The following is an 18,864-nucleotide window of genomic DNA, read 5'->3' on the forward strand; positions in this document are numbered from 1 at the left end:
TATTCTCGTAAAAATTATAAAAATGTGTGTAACTTGAACGTTCTTCCATCTTCGGTGATAACGTATGACAACTGTTAGAAATTTAATACAGTTTGTCAAGAGCTGGAAAACTATCGATATTTCTAACATTATGCCATGTTCATACTAGAATTTGAATCACGTAGTTCGTTCTCATAATTACGTAAACGAATTAACCCGTTCATACTACATGGTACACAATTCATAGCAACATTATTCATATTTTCATACTTTTTATTTTCTGATTTTAAAGAAAGTTTCGTCCAAAAGACGAGTAAAATTAATTGATATGAACTGAAAAACTATTTGACCTTCTTTCAGATATCTATTTAATATTTAATTACATTATTTTCATTCATCTTTTCTATTTTTTCTCACAATTTTGGTGTTTTCAGCAAATAAAAATATTTTTCTATTTTCAAAATTAACGAGAGAGAGACTAGGGATAAGTAAAACCGATTTCGATTAATCGGTTATTAGCCGTAAAATCTCTAAAAATCGTAGTCGACTGTTGACTGTGCGAAAACCGTATAATCGATTATTCTTAATCGACTTTCGAAAGTCGGAGTCGACTATTAATCGTGGACGACTATTAGTCGTAGTTGACTATTGGGTGTGCTAAAACCGCGTAATGGACGGTACTTTTTTGTACATGCGTACATCACATATTGCATCAACGAAAACGGTCGATTATGATCGGTTTTCCGCGGTTAACGAATAATCGAAACTCGACTTTTAGTACACTCTCAAATAATCGACTAACCGAAAATCGAGTTTTAAGTTTTTCACGAAAACCGTATAATCGAAAAACCGATTATTGCATTTCACTGCGTATCCCTAAGAGAGACCTGCCAAAATAACTTTTTGTTATACAGACTTTCTGGCAGCCATTTGATTTTTGTTTTTAAATTTGTACGCGAATTTGAAACGAAGGACAAGAAATGCAACTGCAATAAACGAAAATAGAAAATTTGCTATGATTTGAATGTTTATTAGTCCTTAAGAACAGTACACATTGTCAGTTTTGAATGACGATTTTTTGCAATTATCGATAACTGTCCAACCGTCCAGCAACCACAAAACATTTTGTGGTTGCATGATGAATGACAAAAATGAACGGCCACACTAGCAAGCAACAACAAAGCTGTCATTCAAAACTGACAATGTGTACCCAGCTTTAAACCGTTTACTTTTCATTCAGGTTTTGCAGTTTTACTAAAAAATTTTGGGTTTTTAATAAATTTTAAAATTTATATTTTTTCTGTCATAATTAATTTATTTCGATAAATTCTCTCATTTGTTAGAGATGGGACAAATTTTATCGTCGTTCTGAGAGTAATTTAAATTGAACAAAGTACACAAATCGTTGTTCGTTCTCAAAATTTTGTATGGGAAATGAAGTTATTATATCGTAATTTGGGGTCGAACAACGAATAGAGAACGAATTACAGTCAGTCTGAACAAGGCATTAGATACTTTCGATATTTCATTTCAAAAAATCGATTGATATAGATTCCCAGCAAAATGTTTGGATCCGCAGATGCAGTTGAATCACTACAAGTGTACAGTACATGTGCCGTTCGAGTACATCTTTTCCTATGAATTCACTTATGAATTTTATAAGAGAGTGCGCAGCTAGGATGCACTCCATTTCGATTCCACAGCACACAGCTAGGATGCACTCCATTTTCGATCCAAATCACAACTTAAGATGCAGTGCTTTGGATCGAATTTATATGCATTCTTCGGATTGCATTTTTAATCAGTCTGAGGATGCAATTAAAATGCAAGCCATTGCGAAATATCGCAAAATAAATAAAATGCATTTATTATTTGTGTAAAACAAGAACACAAAGAACTTTATTATATAAACTTACTTACTTAGTTGGCCCATTACAGAACATTTGTTCCATAGACCGAACTAGAAAAGATCTCCATTCCTCTCTGTTTTTCGCTTGACTTTTTGGAATACCGCGCCTTTCCATTTCTTCATCCACTTGTGTGCTCCATCGAAGCTTAGGCCTGCCGATTCTGCGTGCACCGCCATGTGGCATGTATTCATACGCCTTTTTAGCGGGTTCATCATCGCTCATTCTCATGATATGGCCTAGTCAACGCAATCGTTGCATCTCGATACGTTTAACTATATGCATGTCTTTGTATAGCTTATATAGCTCGTGAAAGGCTGTCTCCTTGTCTGAAACCTCTTTTGGTACAAAATTCTTCGGAGAGGTTCTTTCCAATTTTAACTGAGGACCTAGTATCAGTTAGAGTTATCTTACAAAGCCGGATGAGCTTTGCGGGAATACCAAATTCAGACATTGCATGGAATACCTTTGATCGGAGGGGACTGTCGAATGCTGCTTTATAATCGACAAAAAGGTGAAATGTGTCGATCTGCATCTCTTGGGTCTTCTCTAGGATTTGCCGCAGGGTAAATATCTGGTCAATGGTGGACTTGCCAGGTCTAAAGCCACATTGGTATGGTCCAATTATCTTGTTGACCATAGGCTTTATTCGTTCGCACAGTATCCCTGACACTATCTTATAGGCAATAGGGAGTAGACTTATGCCCCTATAGTTGGAGCATACAGTCTTATCTCCTTCCAGATGGTGCTAACTAGCTGATGCATACACCTTATCAGCGCGTCGCCTCCGGTTTTAAACAGCTCGGCTGGTAAGCCATCGGCTCCTGCTGCTTTATTATTCTTCAGCCGGTTGATTGCTGTTTTTACCTCATCTTGGCCGGGTGGTATACATTCTATACCATCTTCTGGCTCCTGTACATCTCGATTTTTTCACACTCCCGCTTTCTTGCGGAAAATACGTTTCTCTTCTCTCCTTTTCTCCCGATATCTCTCTCGTGCGCTACGCGTTGCTACTGATTGTAAAGTAGCTCTATATGCCGCATTTTTATCTTCGGTAGCAGCACGACACTCCTGGTCATACCATGAATTCCTTTGTGGAGGTCTCTGGAATCCAAGTATGGATTTTGCGGCTGTTTGCATGGAGTGGGCAATATTTTGCCATTGTGTTGTTATGTTATCGGGACAAGGAGTGCTCGCGTTAAGCAATTGGGCTAGTTGAGTGGAATATGCTGTGGCTATCTGTTGTGTTTGCAGCCTATCGATGTCCAACTTCCGCGTTGTGTCTGTTCGTGCTTTATTTGCAACGTTTAGACGGGTACGTACCTTTGCTGCAACAAGATAGTGGTCCGAATCAATGTTTGCGCCTCGGAACGATCGTACATCCAACACGCTGGATGAATGTCTTCCATCTATCACAACATGATCAATTTGATTACTTGTTCTTTGATCTGGGGACAGCCAGGTGCCCTTATGAATATCGAGATGATTAAATCTGGTACTGCTAACTACCATGTTTTTCGCAGCTGCAAAGTCTATCAGCCTCATACCATTGTCAGATGTTTCACTGTGGAGACTGAATTTCCCGACTGTTGGGCCAAAGATATTCTCCTTTCCAATTTTGGCATTAAAATCGCCTAGAATGATTTTAATGTCATGGGCAGGGCAACGGTCATATGTTTCTTCTAAGCGCTCGTAAAATATATCTTTGGTCTGTTCGTCCTTTTCTTCAGTGGGAGCATGAGCGCAAATAATAGCCCGTTTCCACGTCGTTTGTTTTCCTATTCGTTGTTCGACCCTCAAATACGAATAAATTACTTGATTCCCCATACAAAATTCTAAGAACGAACGACGATTTTTCTACGTTGTTCAAGTAGAAATACTCTCCGAACAACGATAAAATATGTCCCATCTCTAACAAATGAGAGCATTTATCGAAATAAATTAATTATGACATGTCTAAATTCAAAATCGAAAAATTAAAATTTTTAGAAAAAAGGAAAAATATGAATGAAAATTAATGAACTAAACATTTTATAAAGAAGCAGAAGGAAGATGGTTGTGTTTCCTTCTTAATTCCACACACATTTCTTGTCCATTAGTTCAAAATCGCGTAAAAAATCAGAAACAAAAAGGAAACAAATAACTGAAAGTCTGTATACACAAACATTGTTTTGGCATGTCTCTCTCTCTCTCTCTCTCTTTAATTTTGAAAATAGAAACATATAAAAATATATTGAAAATACAAAATTATTCAGAATTTATGGAAAAATGAATGAAATGTGTGTAGTTAAATATAGAAGATACATTTGAAGGAAAGTCTATTGTTTTTCCTATTTATTTAATGTATATTTTATGTGTTTTCGGTTCAAATTTTCGTAAAAACAAGGAAACAAAAATGAAGGAAATTTTGTTTATGTTTCTGTTAATTACAAATAGTGTCGTGGAAACGGGTTAATTCGTGTACGTCGTTCGTCAGGCGAACAACGTAATTGAAACGCTCGTGTGAACATGACATAAAGCTGATGTTGAAGAATTTAGCTTTTATTCGAATTGCAGCAAGTCTTTCATTCACTGGGGTGAAGCTGGATACCAGATGTTTTAGTCTCCGACTAACTACGAATCCGCAACCAAACTCATGCTTTACGTCATGGCAGCTATAATACAGTGCGTCACCTTTAGGTGTTGTTGTGACGCCTTTCCCAATCCATCGTATTTCCTGTATGGCAGTAATATCGGCCTTGTACTTTTCAAGTACGTCTGCCAATGCGAAGACTGTACCTTCTCTATAAAGAGTGCGAACATTCCAGGTGCAGATTCGCAGATCATGGTCCTTAAAACGTTTGCGGGGTTCGTCAACTTTAGAGGGGTTTGTTTTTCTTTTCTTTCGTTTTTTCATAGTAGGCTGTTTTTTCTAGGGGAGGGTTACTAACCCGACGCCCAAACCCAAGTTTTTAACGTTCTTATGGGTGAACGCGCGGCACATGTTAGCTCACTACCTTAAACGGGTGTTAAAGGCAGTTCCCCAGGTGACACCACGGGGAGGTCAGTGTCCACTTGAGATGAAAGAGGGACCAAGATAAATCCTGGGCTTTGCCATGTTAAAACCGGTCAGGACCGTTCCTTGGTATCTTCCATCCCCTACGTCACCCTTATTATATAAACACAAATTAAAAAAAGTTTTCAATAAATTCAATCACATTTGAGCTTACTTCCTCCGTTCTCGATTTAATCCAAGTGCATCTGATTTTCTTTCATCATCCTATAGGTTTTTTATGTTGCCTTCCCATCACTAGTTCAGCTTTCGACATGAACTCCAACATCACTCCATTAAAAATTTCCGTCTCGTGAATTACCGCACAAATTTTCGCAACTTAAGTTGATATTTATTTATTTTTATTTTATAACAAATTCTTCGAAATGTATACACTCTCGTTTATTTTTTGAAGAAATGTGTAGGGATCAACCAAATGTTTTTTTTTCTGTAGAGACTGCCTATAAAATGTATCGAACGGAGTGCGTTTTTCATAACTCTGTTGGAGTACATCCATGGTTTAATAAGAAAGGTTAGCCAAAGTTTTATGTCAATTTAAATTTTTTCATTCGAGTATGCCTAAAACGTCAAAACAATATAAACGAACTGTGTATGTTTGTGTGGTGTTTGAATAATATGCCAAACAATTTTAAAAACAATCGAATTCAATGATTTTTAAAATTGTTTTTATACCATTGGTATAGAAGAAATTGGTGAGATTTACATTGAAACAATCAGTTTATCATATTCACAACTCGATTATGTGGAGAAAACTTAACTCTTCATTCATTTTTCGCGTTTTTAATAAAATGCTCAAAAAATGCATTGTAAACAAACCCACTTGTTGCTTTTATTTTGAAGTTTTAGGAATTCTAGAAAAACAAGGGTTCTATAGATTTTTTTCATTTAAATCTACCTCTTTACTTATACCATGAGTACATCGAAAGATGTTGTGAAATCATAAGCTGTATTCCAGAACTAAAAAGTTTTTACAATTTGTACGACTTTTACACATTTTACTCGAAAAAGCGTTCCCGTACACAAAAAAGGTTGTAAAATGTGCACTTCTCTTTAAACAAAAATGGCGCTGAATGACGCTCTCTTTAAAAACTTTTTACACGACAAATTTGGGCGAGTAAAAAAATAGTAACATGGTTGCAAAATACCAAATACCTCTCAATAATCAGATCTAAAGCTCTGTTCCAGAACAAAAAAAATTTAAAATTTTTACCACTTTTACACATTTTGCGTTCCCGTACACAAACTTTATATGAACATCGTTTACGACTTTTACCACTTTATAAAGTACGGGAACAGGCCAAAACTTACTACTAAACTTACCGTAATGCTTGGTTTACATTCGGCGTCGTTTCGTGATTTCGAAGGCGTTTCGTGATTTCGTCCGGAATCAAGCAAAATTTATCATGATTTCGCATACAAAAATGAAATCATCTCATTTCGTGATTTCAGCGAAATCAACATTGAAATCACAGTACACATGATATACAACCTTGCTTTTGCATAAAAAAGTACCAAAAGTTGCAACACTTTTCACGTACAAGGTAGATGTGCGAATTGCTGCAACAAAAAATTTTAGTATTACAATTTGTAAACAACGTGAAAAAATATTAAATTACTTTGTTACAATGCTATTTTCATTGTGTTCCCGTACTTTTTTATGGTAATTTTAGGAAATAGATCAAATTGTCAAATATTTCTCCCCCATACAAATTTCCTAAAAAATATGGGAACGGAAAAATGACGGAAATTGCAAAAACTTCAGCAGAAATGTCAAAATCAACGTATCAGTTATAATATTAGACACCAATGAACATATGAACATGCTTGCTTCTAGTTTCTACTAGGCCAAAATTGTATGGCAGAAAAACAGGAGAAGAGGGTGTTATTCGGCGCCATTTTTGTTTAAAGAGAAGTGCAAGTCTTGCTAGATTTCGGAGTACGGGAACGCATTTTTAGCACTAAACGGAAAACAAAATTTATTATTATGATGTTTCAACGATAAAATCATTATTTTTTTTTTTTTTGTTTTTTGGTACTATACACAATTGATATGATATACAGATAATTTTACGAAAATTTTCCAAATAAAGTTGTAAAGTTCTACATTGTCGAATATTTTTGATGTTTAATTCAATTTACAACAACTTGTTTTGAAAATTCATGTTCAATCAGCTGCGCATATGCATCTACCTTGATCATTGTGATCTGTTTGAAATCAACAAAAAATAAGTGTAAACACCGCGGTGTATTTCAGGATTTCGTGAAATCCAGTGGATTTTGGAGCGCAAGTGTAAACTTGGCATAACTCAAGTTTACGTTCTTTGGTATAGTGTTTCAAAGCGTATACATTGCTAAAACTGCTCACTACCAGTAGAATAACTATTATAAATGTTCGCCAAGTGCACTTCATATTGCTTCATTGGCACCTAATCTAATAAAAAATAAAAATATATGCAAAATATGCAATCAAAACAAAAACAGATGTGTGGTATGTTCAGTGCATGACTATTTCAATGCCGGCAAATTTAACCCATAACTGTTATAATTGTAACATTATAATTAACCCATAATTGTTACATGAAAAAGAGAAAAAACAGCACACAATTGAATAAATTGAAATGAAACAATTTTTGCCTTATGATATCGAATAAATACTAAAAATTAGTAGATTCTTGCAGTTCTGGAACAGACCATATTTCGGGAAGTATGGACTTTCGCAATAAATGATATATATGTTTGTGATCAGGTTGACGAGACCTACCTATGAAAAAAATTTGGTCCTGATCCGAGCTTAATGAAAACATTAAACTTAAGCCAAAGTCTCAATGCCAAATGAAAGGGGGAGTCCTCACGAGAATTTTGGCATACTCCATGTGTTCCAGGTCAGTTTTTGTAGAACAAAGAATATACTGATTTCCAACTGGTGGTCAGGACAGAAAATTGGCTTTGGAAGCCACAATATAAAAACATACATAAAAGTCTCAACTCTAAATGAAAGAGGGAGTCCTCACGAGCATTTTGGCATACTCCATATGTTTCAGGTCAGTTTTTTGTAGAACAAAGTTTCCAATTTTGGTGTTCAAAATTTGTGCCAAATTATTCTTCTTTGCCGTTCACTTTGTGCTGTTCACTTCTTCTTATTTATAATCTGTGCATACACAGTTTGCGACAAACAACGCATTTTCTTCTATTCTTGTATACTCCCTCTTTTATAAAATAATATACATATATTCCATATATTTATAAAATGGAAATAGTGTTTGAAATGTTGCCAAATGTATTGCAATGTAAAACCGAAAGCCCAATAAACGAAAAAGGTTTGCGTCATTAACCCATTACCGCCCTCTGTCCCCATATGAGGACACCTGTTTAAAGAGAGACAACTATAAATAATACCGTTATCTTTCTCATTGTAAATACACATATGACTGCTGTAGGCTACGTGTGATTTATAAACTAGGACACGTGGTCCCAAGAGCCAAACAAGTGTTATTTTTAGTGTTTTGTAATCTCGATATCGGTTCAGCTGTGTTTGGTAAAAAAGTTTTACTGTTATTAATTATACCAAGTGATTTAAAGTTAGTAATTCTTGGTGTATAATATCTCGATTACGTGTAGAGAAGCGTGTTATATTTGAAATAAACAAAAAGTGGGAATTTTATTGTTCAGTGGTTATAACCATCTACCTACAGAGCGAGCATATTGGAGTTTGGATGAAGAGCTTGGGGTCCCTTTGGTCGCAAGTACTATGAGACGAAATAGATTTTTAGAAATAAAGAAAAACTTGCACTTCGCAGATAACAGCAAAATCATAACTTCGACTGACAAAATGTTTAAAATAAGACCCCTTTGCAATCTAATTGAAAGAAATTCATGTCAATGGGGTGTTCCCCACGAAAACTTGTCAGTAGACGAATCCATGATAAAATATTTTGGTCGCCATTCTGCGAAGCAGTTTATTATGGGAAAGCCAGTGCGGTTTGGCTATAAGAACTGGGCAGCAACAAGTTCAGATGGATACTGCTACGGTTTTGACATTTATTGTGGCAAAACTACAGAAGTAATTACTGATCCTTTAGGCGAACGAGTTGTTAAATCTCTGCTTGCAAAAATGCCTATAGTTCCAAAGGAGCACATCGTATATTTCGACAACTTCTTTACAAACTACCATTTGTTGTGTGAATTGAAACGTCTGGGATATAGAGCCACTGGTACAATACGAGATAACAGAACAAAGAAATGAACAAAAAGTGTTTGAGAGCAGAATATGATTATCGATTTGACAAAATTAATGAAATCGCAATAGTACGTTGGAAAGACGACAACAACAACGACGATGGCAACAAATTTTGATCATATAAATCCACTAGGAAAAGTGAAACGATGGTGTAAGGATCGAAGGGAAAAGGTGGACTTCCAAATACCAAGACTCTTCGTCAATTACAACCAGGGTATGGGAGGTGTAGATCAAATGGATCAATCCATTAGCCTCTATAGTGTGTCCATAAGAGGAAAAAAGTGGTGGTGGCCTACATATACGTATCTATTAGATTTGGCAGTTAGTAACGCGTGGCGCTTACATGTTATAAGGTGTAAAGCTGAAAATAATCCACCGATGGACCAATTATCGTTCAGACGAAGCATTGCTCGGGCGTATTTACAACCTACAACATCACGACATCGCAATTCCTTGTCCGTAGTAGTTAGTGACGATCGAAAAAACAACGGCCATAACCCGGAACGCATATCTAATCAATTACGATGTGTTGTTTCTCATGCAAAGTGTCGCTGGAGATGTGAATTATGCAAAAAAACTCTTTGTGTTGAACGAAGCTGCTTTGGGCAATTCAATTTTTTTCAATTCAATTTTTTTATTGAGTCTTTTCGAAAAATATTAATAAGTTCACAATTGCATAAAAAATAATAACTTAAAACTATTACGTGTTGTTTTAATTACAATATGTGAATGTAAAATAATCATTACAGCAACTAGCTTATTTTATAAACTGGGGAAACATGTTAAATAGAAACTGTAATGGTATACCGAGCTTGCTCCCGGCTCTTTCATATCTAGAGAGCGTGTCTCAATTTCTGCTTTGGGCAATTTCATAATTAATCTGCCCATTGTCCCCATGTAGGGACACCCCTTTTTCTCAAAAGTGAGCAACGAATTTTAAGTTTTTTTATGGAATCCCTTTTATTTAGTCGGTAATGAATTAATAAAGATCAATTAAAGCAATTTTTGACCGACAGTTTTCTTTTGGGCGTTAATGGGCTAAAAGGCTTGTATTTTGGTGAAAAGATAAAAAATTTTTCTTTTCACCTAAATGCAAGGTCTATAGCAAGAAGTCGGAATCTCTCGTGGTACAATCATTTGGAAGGTAGGTCAGGTTCGAAAAAATTGTGAAAAATAAGGCCTGGGTGTATTTGCTTATTCTGTCAGAATTACCATAAATGGTACAATCATTTGGAAGGTAGGTCAGGATCGAAAAAATTGTGAAAAATAAGGCCTGGGTGTATTTGCTTATTCTGTCAGAATTACCATAAATGAATAAGCAACAGTAGTGGGATTCTGTAACTCATTTTTGCTGTTGCCGACAAAAATCGGTAAAAGTTAATCGCAAAATTATGACTAAAAACATAAAGAAAAGTTGTAATCACTGTTTGTTGTCGGTAGAGGCGAGCGACTACTTTTTATTCATCGTTAACTTATCGAAAAATTTCGTTAATTATCGAAATTATAAGCATTTTAATTTTACTGACAATTATCGATAACAGCAAAAATGAGTTACAGAATCCCACTACAGGTTGTACTGTTTATTTAATATTTTGGGTCATTAACTAAAACGCGAAAAATAAATGGGTGGCTAAATTTTCTTAGTCCGTGTTTAGACACACAAATTTCTCGGGAAAGTAAATTCAGTTTTTAGGCAATAGGGGGTAGGAAAGAGTATTGAGGAGCTCTTTCCTCTCCGCTCTCTTCCAAAAAAATCAATTTACTTTCCCGAGAAATTTGTGTGTCTAAACACAGACTTAACAGAGTCAGCTTCTGTATATGTTCAAAAGTTTGTTTCATCACAATGTTGTAATAAGTATAAATAATAAATGTTGTAATAACAATTTTCATTTCGACTGAATTTTAATATGTATAAAATATTTTGTCATATTTTTCAAAACCATACACATACATACACAATTTCTGTATACTGATTTGAAAAGAATAAGTCCCAATTTACATTGGGCGAGTTTACTTGCGGCAATTGTAATTTTGGAGAGAGAGGTGAGGCATATGGTAACCCTTTGCCTCTCAGCACCCTCCATGGTATAATAATACAGGTAGCATTATCATGCCAGCTGATGGTAACATAAAGTGTCAATTGCATTGTATTGACGTCAAATTTTGACATCTTTTGTTGCCAACAATTGCCGATGCGGCTACCTGTGTATTTGTACCATGGCACCCTCTCTCACCTACAAACTGACAATTGCCGCAAGTAAACTCGCCTAATGTAAATTGGGACTAAGCAAACCAATCATGATAGAACAAATACAAGGTAAAGTTAATACTACAACAAATACAACTCGAACAACAACCACAAAGGAATTTGTTTTTGTTTGTAACGTTACTGCCAGTTGTATCTGTAAACAAAACAAGGAAATGTCTATAAATTATTGGAATTTAAAAAACTAATAATTTTTCACATTTGGTTGAATATTTTGGAAAACATGAATGAAAATTCGTTACATTTTCAATTTGTATGTTTCCACATCATTCCACTAAATTCATAAATTCTCGCAGAAAGTAGAATTCTTGCAGAAAAGTTTGGGGTCGCTGAAAATTCATAGAAAAAGGAGAAGCTGTTTCAATGTTTTGTTTTAGAAATCAAAGAAGCACATGTTTATTAGGGCTTTATTTTTTTAAATTTTAATAAAATACCTCACATATTAACAAACGTTGTATCGCCTCTACAAGCGGGGATTTACTGCGCGGCTTATCGTTCGAATTTGGAGGAGGTTACATATCATTGATATGAAGAAGTCTTTCTGGGAAATGGTTTTTTCCGAATGATATATTTTTTTCTCAAAAAATATATGTCCCTAATGTACATCGAAATAGAAATTAATGTATAAAATGTCATATGAAATTTGGCACTAACGTTACAACCCAGTTCAGTCAGCTGTTTATTGCTGCTACCTTTTCTTATTCTACCATGCAAACCAATAAGAAAAATTGTAATCAGCTGTTTGCTATGTCCTACCTTGTAATGATTCTACCATGGGAATTTCTCATAGTTTGTTTGCAAGTCCCAATTTACATTAGGCGAGTTTACTTGCGGCAATTGTCAGTTTGAGGGTGTTGAGAGGCAAAGGGTTACCATATACCTCATCTCTCTCTCCGTTAAACTGACAATTGCCGCAAGTAAACTCGCCTAATGTAAATTGGGACTAATTAAATAATGAAAAATTTACAAAAATGCCAAAAGTAGTAGTTGCACGGTTACATTAGAGTTTTTTTTTGCCGGATTAACCCACTTCATGATAGTTTATTTGACGTTTGCGCTATGGAATTGACATTTCAAATCCAAGCCCACTGGGTTAATGCGGTTAAGAGTAACCGGGGTATAAGTACACTCCCGCTCATCTGAATAGGTTTGACCATTATTCTCTTTATATGTTAAGTTTTCTTCAGAAGTATTTGGATTACAGGTCCATACTATATAGCTTTTGAGAGTCCTATATAATGGAAACATTCGCATGAAAAATCATAACGGTGTTGCCATATTTTCGGACAATATCTCTGTTATAATAAAAACGTGCCAAAAAGCTCATCTGTAGTGCGATTATCTAACTCATTTGTTGAGTGAAAAGTTCAAATAAAAGTTGACAGCACTATTGCTATCGGTAGAACTTTACGACTACTTTTTATTGGTCGCTAACTTACCGAATAATATCGTTAATTACCGAAATTATAAGCATTTTAATTTTACCGACATTTGTCGGTAATGGCTATATCACACCATATGCTTTTTCACATGTATGGCATCAGCTGGTATATTTGGCATTGAGATTTTGGCTTAAGTTAAATGTTTTCATTAAGCTCAGATCAGGACCAAATTTTTTCATAGGTAGGTCTCGTCAACCTGATAACATTTATTGCGGAAGTCCATACTTCCCGAAATATGGTCTGTTCCAGAACTGCAAGAATCTACTAATTTTTAGTATTTATTCGATATCATAAGGCAAAAATTGTTTCATTTCAATTTATTCAATTGTGTGCTCTTTTTTCTCTTTTTCATGTAACAATTATGGGTTAATTATAATGTTACAATTATAACAGTTATGGGTTAAATTTGCCGGCATTGAAATAGTCATGCACTGAACATACCACACATCTGTTTTTGTTTTGATTGCATATTTTGTATATTTTTATTTTTTATTAGATTAGGTGTCAATGAAGCAATATGAAGTGCACTTGGCGAACATTTATAATAGTTATTCTACTGGTAGTGAGCAGTTTTAGCAATGTATACGCTTTGAAACACTATACCAAAGAACGTAAACTGGAGTTACGGTAAGTTTAGTTCTGGTAGATCTGGAAGATCTGGAAGTCTTATTAAACGAATGTGTTTGCTGATACAATTGTTATGTTTCTTAGTGAACAAGTACGTGGTATGTTCCAACATGCCTATGAGGGTTACTTGAAATATGCTTCAGATTATGATGAATTACGACCATTGACATGTGATGGTGTGGATACATGGGGTAGCTATTCTTTGACCATGATTGATTCTTTAGACACCTTGGCTACAATGGGTAATTTTACGGAGTTTCGTAGAATAGCTAAGCTATTGGAGGAGAAAATGGATTTCGACAGAGATATTAATGTATCGGTTTTTGAAACCAATATACGAATTGTTGGTGGTCTGCTATCGGCCCATTTGTTGTCCAAAAAGGCTGGAGTGGATTTGGAAGAGGGCTGGCCTTGTCAGGTAAGTGAATAAGTTCTGGACATTTTGCGGTTATGGAATTTTGTTTTCTTTTAGGGTCCATTGCTGCGTATGGCTGAAGACGTGGCGAGACGTTTGCTGCCCGCCTTTGACACATCCACCGGAATGCCTTATGGTACTGTAAACTTACGTTATGGAGTACCCAAGGGTGAAACCTCCATAACATGTACAGCTGGTGTGGGCACTTTGTTGGTTGAGTTTGGTACCCTATCACGTTTAACGGGAAATAGTATCTATGAAGAAGTGGCCTTGAATGCATTACACTCATTGTGGAAAAGAAGATCCAATATTGGTTTATTTGGCAATCACATAGACGTGCAGAGTGGTCGTTGGACGGCTTTAGATTCTGGAATTGGTGCTGGCGTCGATTCCTTTTTTGAATATATGGTCAAGGGGGCGATATTATTACAGCGGCCGGAGCTGTTGGATATGTTTCATGCGGCACGTCAATCGATTGATAAATATTTACGCCATGAAGATTGGTATGTGTGGGCCAATATGAATAAGGGCCAGGTAACGCTGCCAGTGTTTCAGTCTTTGGAAGCTTTTTGGCCTGGTATCTTAAGTATGGTTGGTGATAGATCCGCAGCAATTAAGACAATGGCCAATTATGCCAGTGTGTGGAGGAAATATGGTTTCTTGCCGGAATTTTATACCATAACTACGGGAGAGGCGGCGGCGAATAGGGAGAGTTATCCTTTGAGACCAGAGTTAATAGAATCCGCAATGTATTTGTATAGAGCCTCCAAGAATGAGTTCCTGTTGGAGTTGGGCGAAAGTATGTTGCAAACCATTGAACATAGTGGCAAGACTCGATGTGGTTATGCTACGGTAAGTAAACAAAGGTTTCGTCAGAACATCACTTCTCTTAAACTGAACATACGTGCGTCATGAAATTAATTGAAGAAGTATTTGAAATCAAAATATTTTTCTCTTTACAGATCCGTAATGTGGTCACCCACGAGAAAGAGAATCGCATGGAATCCTTCTTTTTATCGGAAACCACCAAATATTTGTATTTATTGTTTGATGAGGATAATTTTCTGCACAATGGTGCAGGCAGAGGAGATATTGTGGATTTGGGAGCCATCAATGGTGGTGGACAATGTGTTGTGAATAGTGGACCCTATATTTTTAACACAGAAGCCCATCCCATTGACATGTCCGCCTTGTATTGTTGCCATGATCGCAAGCAAGATTTATTCGATGGCTTGGATTTACAAAATTTCAGTGATTCCGCTTTGGCCAAGGCTGATTACGAAGCAAATATAAAGGATAAAATTGAAAATGATGCATATTGTTCACCTCCGCCAAATCGGGAACGTGTAAGAAAACCGATACGACCCAACTCTAACAAATCCAACAACCAAAACCAAGAGCCCAGTATGGCTGTTGATATTGAGGTATTTGATGAAAACAATAAGCCAGCTGGAGATATTTTGGTGGAGTCCTTTGAACGTGTTAAACACGAGTATCTCACCGCTAACAGAACTCCGCCAACAGGGGTACCAGGTTCCACCTCGCAACGTAATCAATTAACGGTTTCAGATTTACAAGATTTCTTTGGCAGAAGACGGGATAACTTTAGAAATCCCCAAGAAGTTTTGGAGTATACTGTGAAATTTTTGAAAAACTACACCCTAGACCCCTCGTATATCGTAAGTTTAAAGTTATTCGATAAGACAGTCACTGAGTATCTTGGATCAGCCACTCAAAAGGAATATGGAAGTACCACAAAAACCCTTTGGAACCTTTATGAATTGAAACAAAAATATCAAATGAATATGGAGCTCTTGAAGGCCTTCAATTTACACATCCTTGAAGATTTTGATAGTAAAATGGTAGAAAAGGTGTTGCTGGTCTTAAACGGTGATCAAAGTGACGTCTCCAATAATGTGATATGGAATAAAATGACTGAACTTTATTTGGAATATTCCAAATCTTTGACAAATACCACCGAAATGCAAAATTTCCTATTGCGGATACTCATCAATGGCTCAGAGGAGAAGCAGAGCAAGTATAGAGCCCTGCTCACACAGGAAGAAATAACAAAGCTGTCCCCGGAAATTGTGGATGTGTCGCAACACTTAAAGGAATTTTCTTATGCCAAAAAGATCGTGGAGGCAGAGAAACGTGTCACTGATACATTTGAACAACTGCAAAAGCTAATGGCCGATATAAATAATAAACAAAAAGAAAAGGGAGATATTAAAAAGGCACAGCCTTCTGATACCACAACCACCAACGGCACGAAAGAAGTCCAACACCAAAATTCCTCTAGAAATTCCAATAATTTAACTACAACTAATTCCAATATATCTTCAACTAACACAGTTTCTAATTCGGATGACACCAACCTAATACATTCCCCCTCCACCAAAGAGAATGAAAATAATTCCGTTTCAGTATGGACCCACTTGGTCGATACATTCTTGGGCAAAAGTTCTTCACAAAAATCCAAATTTGATGCCGGAGACCTTTTACAAAAAACTCGCAAATCTCTTGAACAATATCAAGCTCTGGATATCAACTACAGCCTGCTAACATGTTCGCGTCCTAAATTTATTGAACAATTTGCTTATCGTTACTATCATCCATAAGCAAATCGCGAATACTCTGTTTGACAAGGTATCTTCATCATCATCTTTATAGTCTGTATATTTTTTACAATATATTTAAGACTGTTGAACACTGCTTGCTGTGTATTCCCGCCCAGCCATGTGAATTGAAAACAAAATAAAGTTGTAAATAATTATTTATATTAGAAAGAGAAAAAAAGAATTGGAAAAGAAGAAACAATAATCATTCCACCAAAAAATTGTGTTGTGTAAGTTACGTTGACAAAATGTGTAATTGAGTGATTTGATTATAAAGTAAATAAATAAAAACATATTGATATAAGTTAAAAAGATTTGTGTTTTTTTTCTGTGCCCATGCCCATGACCTCAAGAAAGGTGCTTTTTTAAAGAATATTTTTTCACCCATCACCAGGCCACAAAACGTGGATTTTTTAAAGAATATTTTTTCACCCATCACCAGGCCACAAAACGTGGATTTTTTAAAGAATATTTTTTCACCCATCACCAGGCCACAAAACGTGGATTTTTTAAAGAATATTTTTTCACCCATCACCAGGCCACAAAACGTGGATTTTTTAAAGAATATTTTTTCACCCATCACCAGGCCACAAAACGTGGATTTTTTAAAGAATATTTTTTCACCCATCACCAGGCCACAAAACGTGGATTTTTTAAAGAATATTTTTTCACCCATCACCAGGCCACAAAACGTGGATTTTTTAAAGAATATTTTTTCACCCATCACCAGGCCACAAAACGTGGATTTTTTAAAGAATATTTTTTCACCCATCACCAGGCCACAAAACGTGGATTTTTTAAAGAATATTTTTTCACCCATCACCAGGCCACAAAACGTGGATTTTTTAAAGAATATTTTTTCACCCATCACCAGGCCACAAAACGTGGATTTTTTAAAGAATATTTTTTCACCCATCAACAGGCCACAATACGTGGATTTTTAAAGAATATTTTTTCACCCATCAACAGGCCACAATACGTGGATTTTTAAAGAATATTTTTTCACCCATTACCAGGCCACAATACGTGGATTTTTAAAGAATATTTTTTCACCCATTACCAGGCCACAATACGTGGATTTTTAAAGAATATTTTTTCACCCATCACCAGGCCACAAAACGTGGATTTTTTAAAGAATATTTTTTCACCCATCACCAGGCCACAAAACGTGGATTTTTTAAAGAATATTTTTTCACCCATCACCAGGCCACAAAACGTGGATTTTTTAAAGAATATTTTTTCACCCATCACCAGGCCACAAAACGTGGATTTTTTAAAGAATATTTTTTCACCCATCACCAGGCCACAAAACGTGGATTTTTTAAAGAATATTTTTTCACCCATCACCAGGCCACAAAACGTGGATTTTTTAAAGAATATTTTTTCACCCATCACCAGGCCACAAAACGTGGATTTTTTAAAGAATATTTTTTCACCCATCACCAGGCCACAAAACGTGGATTTTTTAAAGAATATTTTTTCACCCATCACCAGGCCACAAAACGTGGATTTTTTAAAGAATATTTTTTCACCCATCACCAGGCCACAAAACGTGGATTTTTTAAAGAATATTTTTTCACCCATCACCAGGCCACAAAACGTGGATTTTTTAAAGAATATTTTTTCACCCATCACCAGGCCACAAAACGTGGATTTTTTAAAGAATATTTTTTCACCCATCACCAGGCCACAAAACGTGGATTTTTTAAAGAATATTTTTTCACCCATCACCAGGCCACAAAACGTGGATTTTTTAAAGAATATTTTTTCACCCATCACCAGGCCACAAAACGTGGATTTTTTAAAGAATATTTTTTCACCCATCACCAGGCCACAAAACGTGGATTTTTTAAAGAATATTTTTTCACCCATCACCAGGCCACAAAACGTGGATTTTTTAAAGAATATTTTTTCACCCATCACCAGGCCACAAAACGTGGATTTTTTAAAGAATATTTTTTCACCCATCACTAACGTGGATTTTTTAAAGAATATTTTTTCACCCATCACCAGGCCACAAAACGTGGATTTTTTAAAGAATATTTTTTCACCCATCACTAGGCCACAAAACGTGGATTTTTTAAAGAATATTTTTTCACCCATCACTAGGCCACAAATCGTGGATTTTTTAAAGAATATTTTTTCACCCATCACTAGGCCACAAAACGTGGATTTGTTAAAGAATATTTTTTCACCCATCACTAGCCCACATTAGTTGCTTTATGTTCTCGTTACACCCTTGTAAACCTCTTTCCCTGCAAATAAGTGAATTTCAAAAAGTTTGCAATATCAGAAAAGCACAATTTGAAAACTTTTGTTTA

General features: G+C 35.7%; 1 protein-coding gene across 1 annotated transcript; it reads left to right on the plus strand.

Annotated features, from left to right (window-relative positions):
* Positions 1–13,251: 13,251 nt before the first annotated feature.
* Edem1 (ER degradation-enhancing alpha-mannosidase-like protein 2) lies at positions 13,252–16,855 on the plus strand. Its single transcript, XM_073977679.1, has 4 exons — positions 13,252–13,510; positions 13,595–13,928; positions 13,983–14,777; positions 14,888–16,855. The coding sequence occupies exons 1-4, from the start codon at positions 13,401–13,403 to the stop codon at positions 16,544–16,546; spliced, it is 2,898 nt and encodes a 965-aa protein (XP_073833780.1). The 5' UTR covers positions 13,252–13,400; the 3' UTR covers positions 16,547–16,855.
* Positions 16,856–18,864: the final 2,009 nt, after the last annotated feature.

Source organism: Musca autumnalis, unplaced genomic scaffold (genome assembly GCF_047663935.1).
Source record: "Musca autumnalis isolate F117 unplaced genomic scaffold, ASM4766393v1 scaffold_3, whole genome shotgun sequence".
Classification (NCBI taxonomy): Eukaryota; Metazoa; Arthropoda; class Insecta; order Diptera; family Muscidae; genus Musca; species Musca autumnalis.

Excerpts from the sequence above, each read along its gene's own strand:
- Edem1 (XM_073977679.1), top strand. The coding sequence starts at position 13,401 with ATGAAGTGCACTTGGCGAACATTTATAATAGTTATTCTACTGGTAGTG. Across the intron at positions 13,511-13,594 it reads GAACGTAAACTGGAGTTACG|TGAACAAGTACGTGGTATGT; the intron begins GTAAGTTTAGTT and ends TATGTTTCTTAG. Across the intron at positions 13,929-13,982 it reads AAGAGGGCTGGCCTTGTCAG|GGTCCATTGCTGCGTATGGC; the intron begins GTAAGTGAATAA and ends GTTTTCTTTTAG.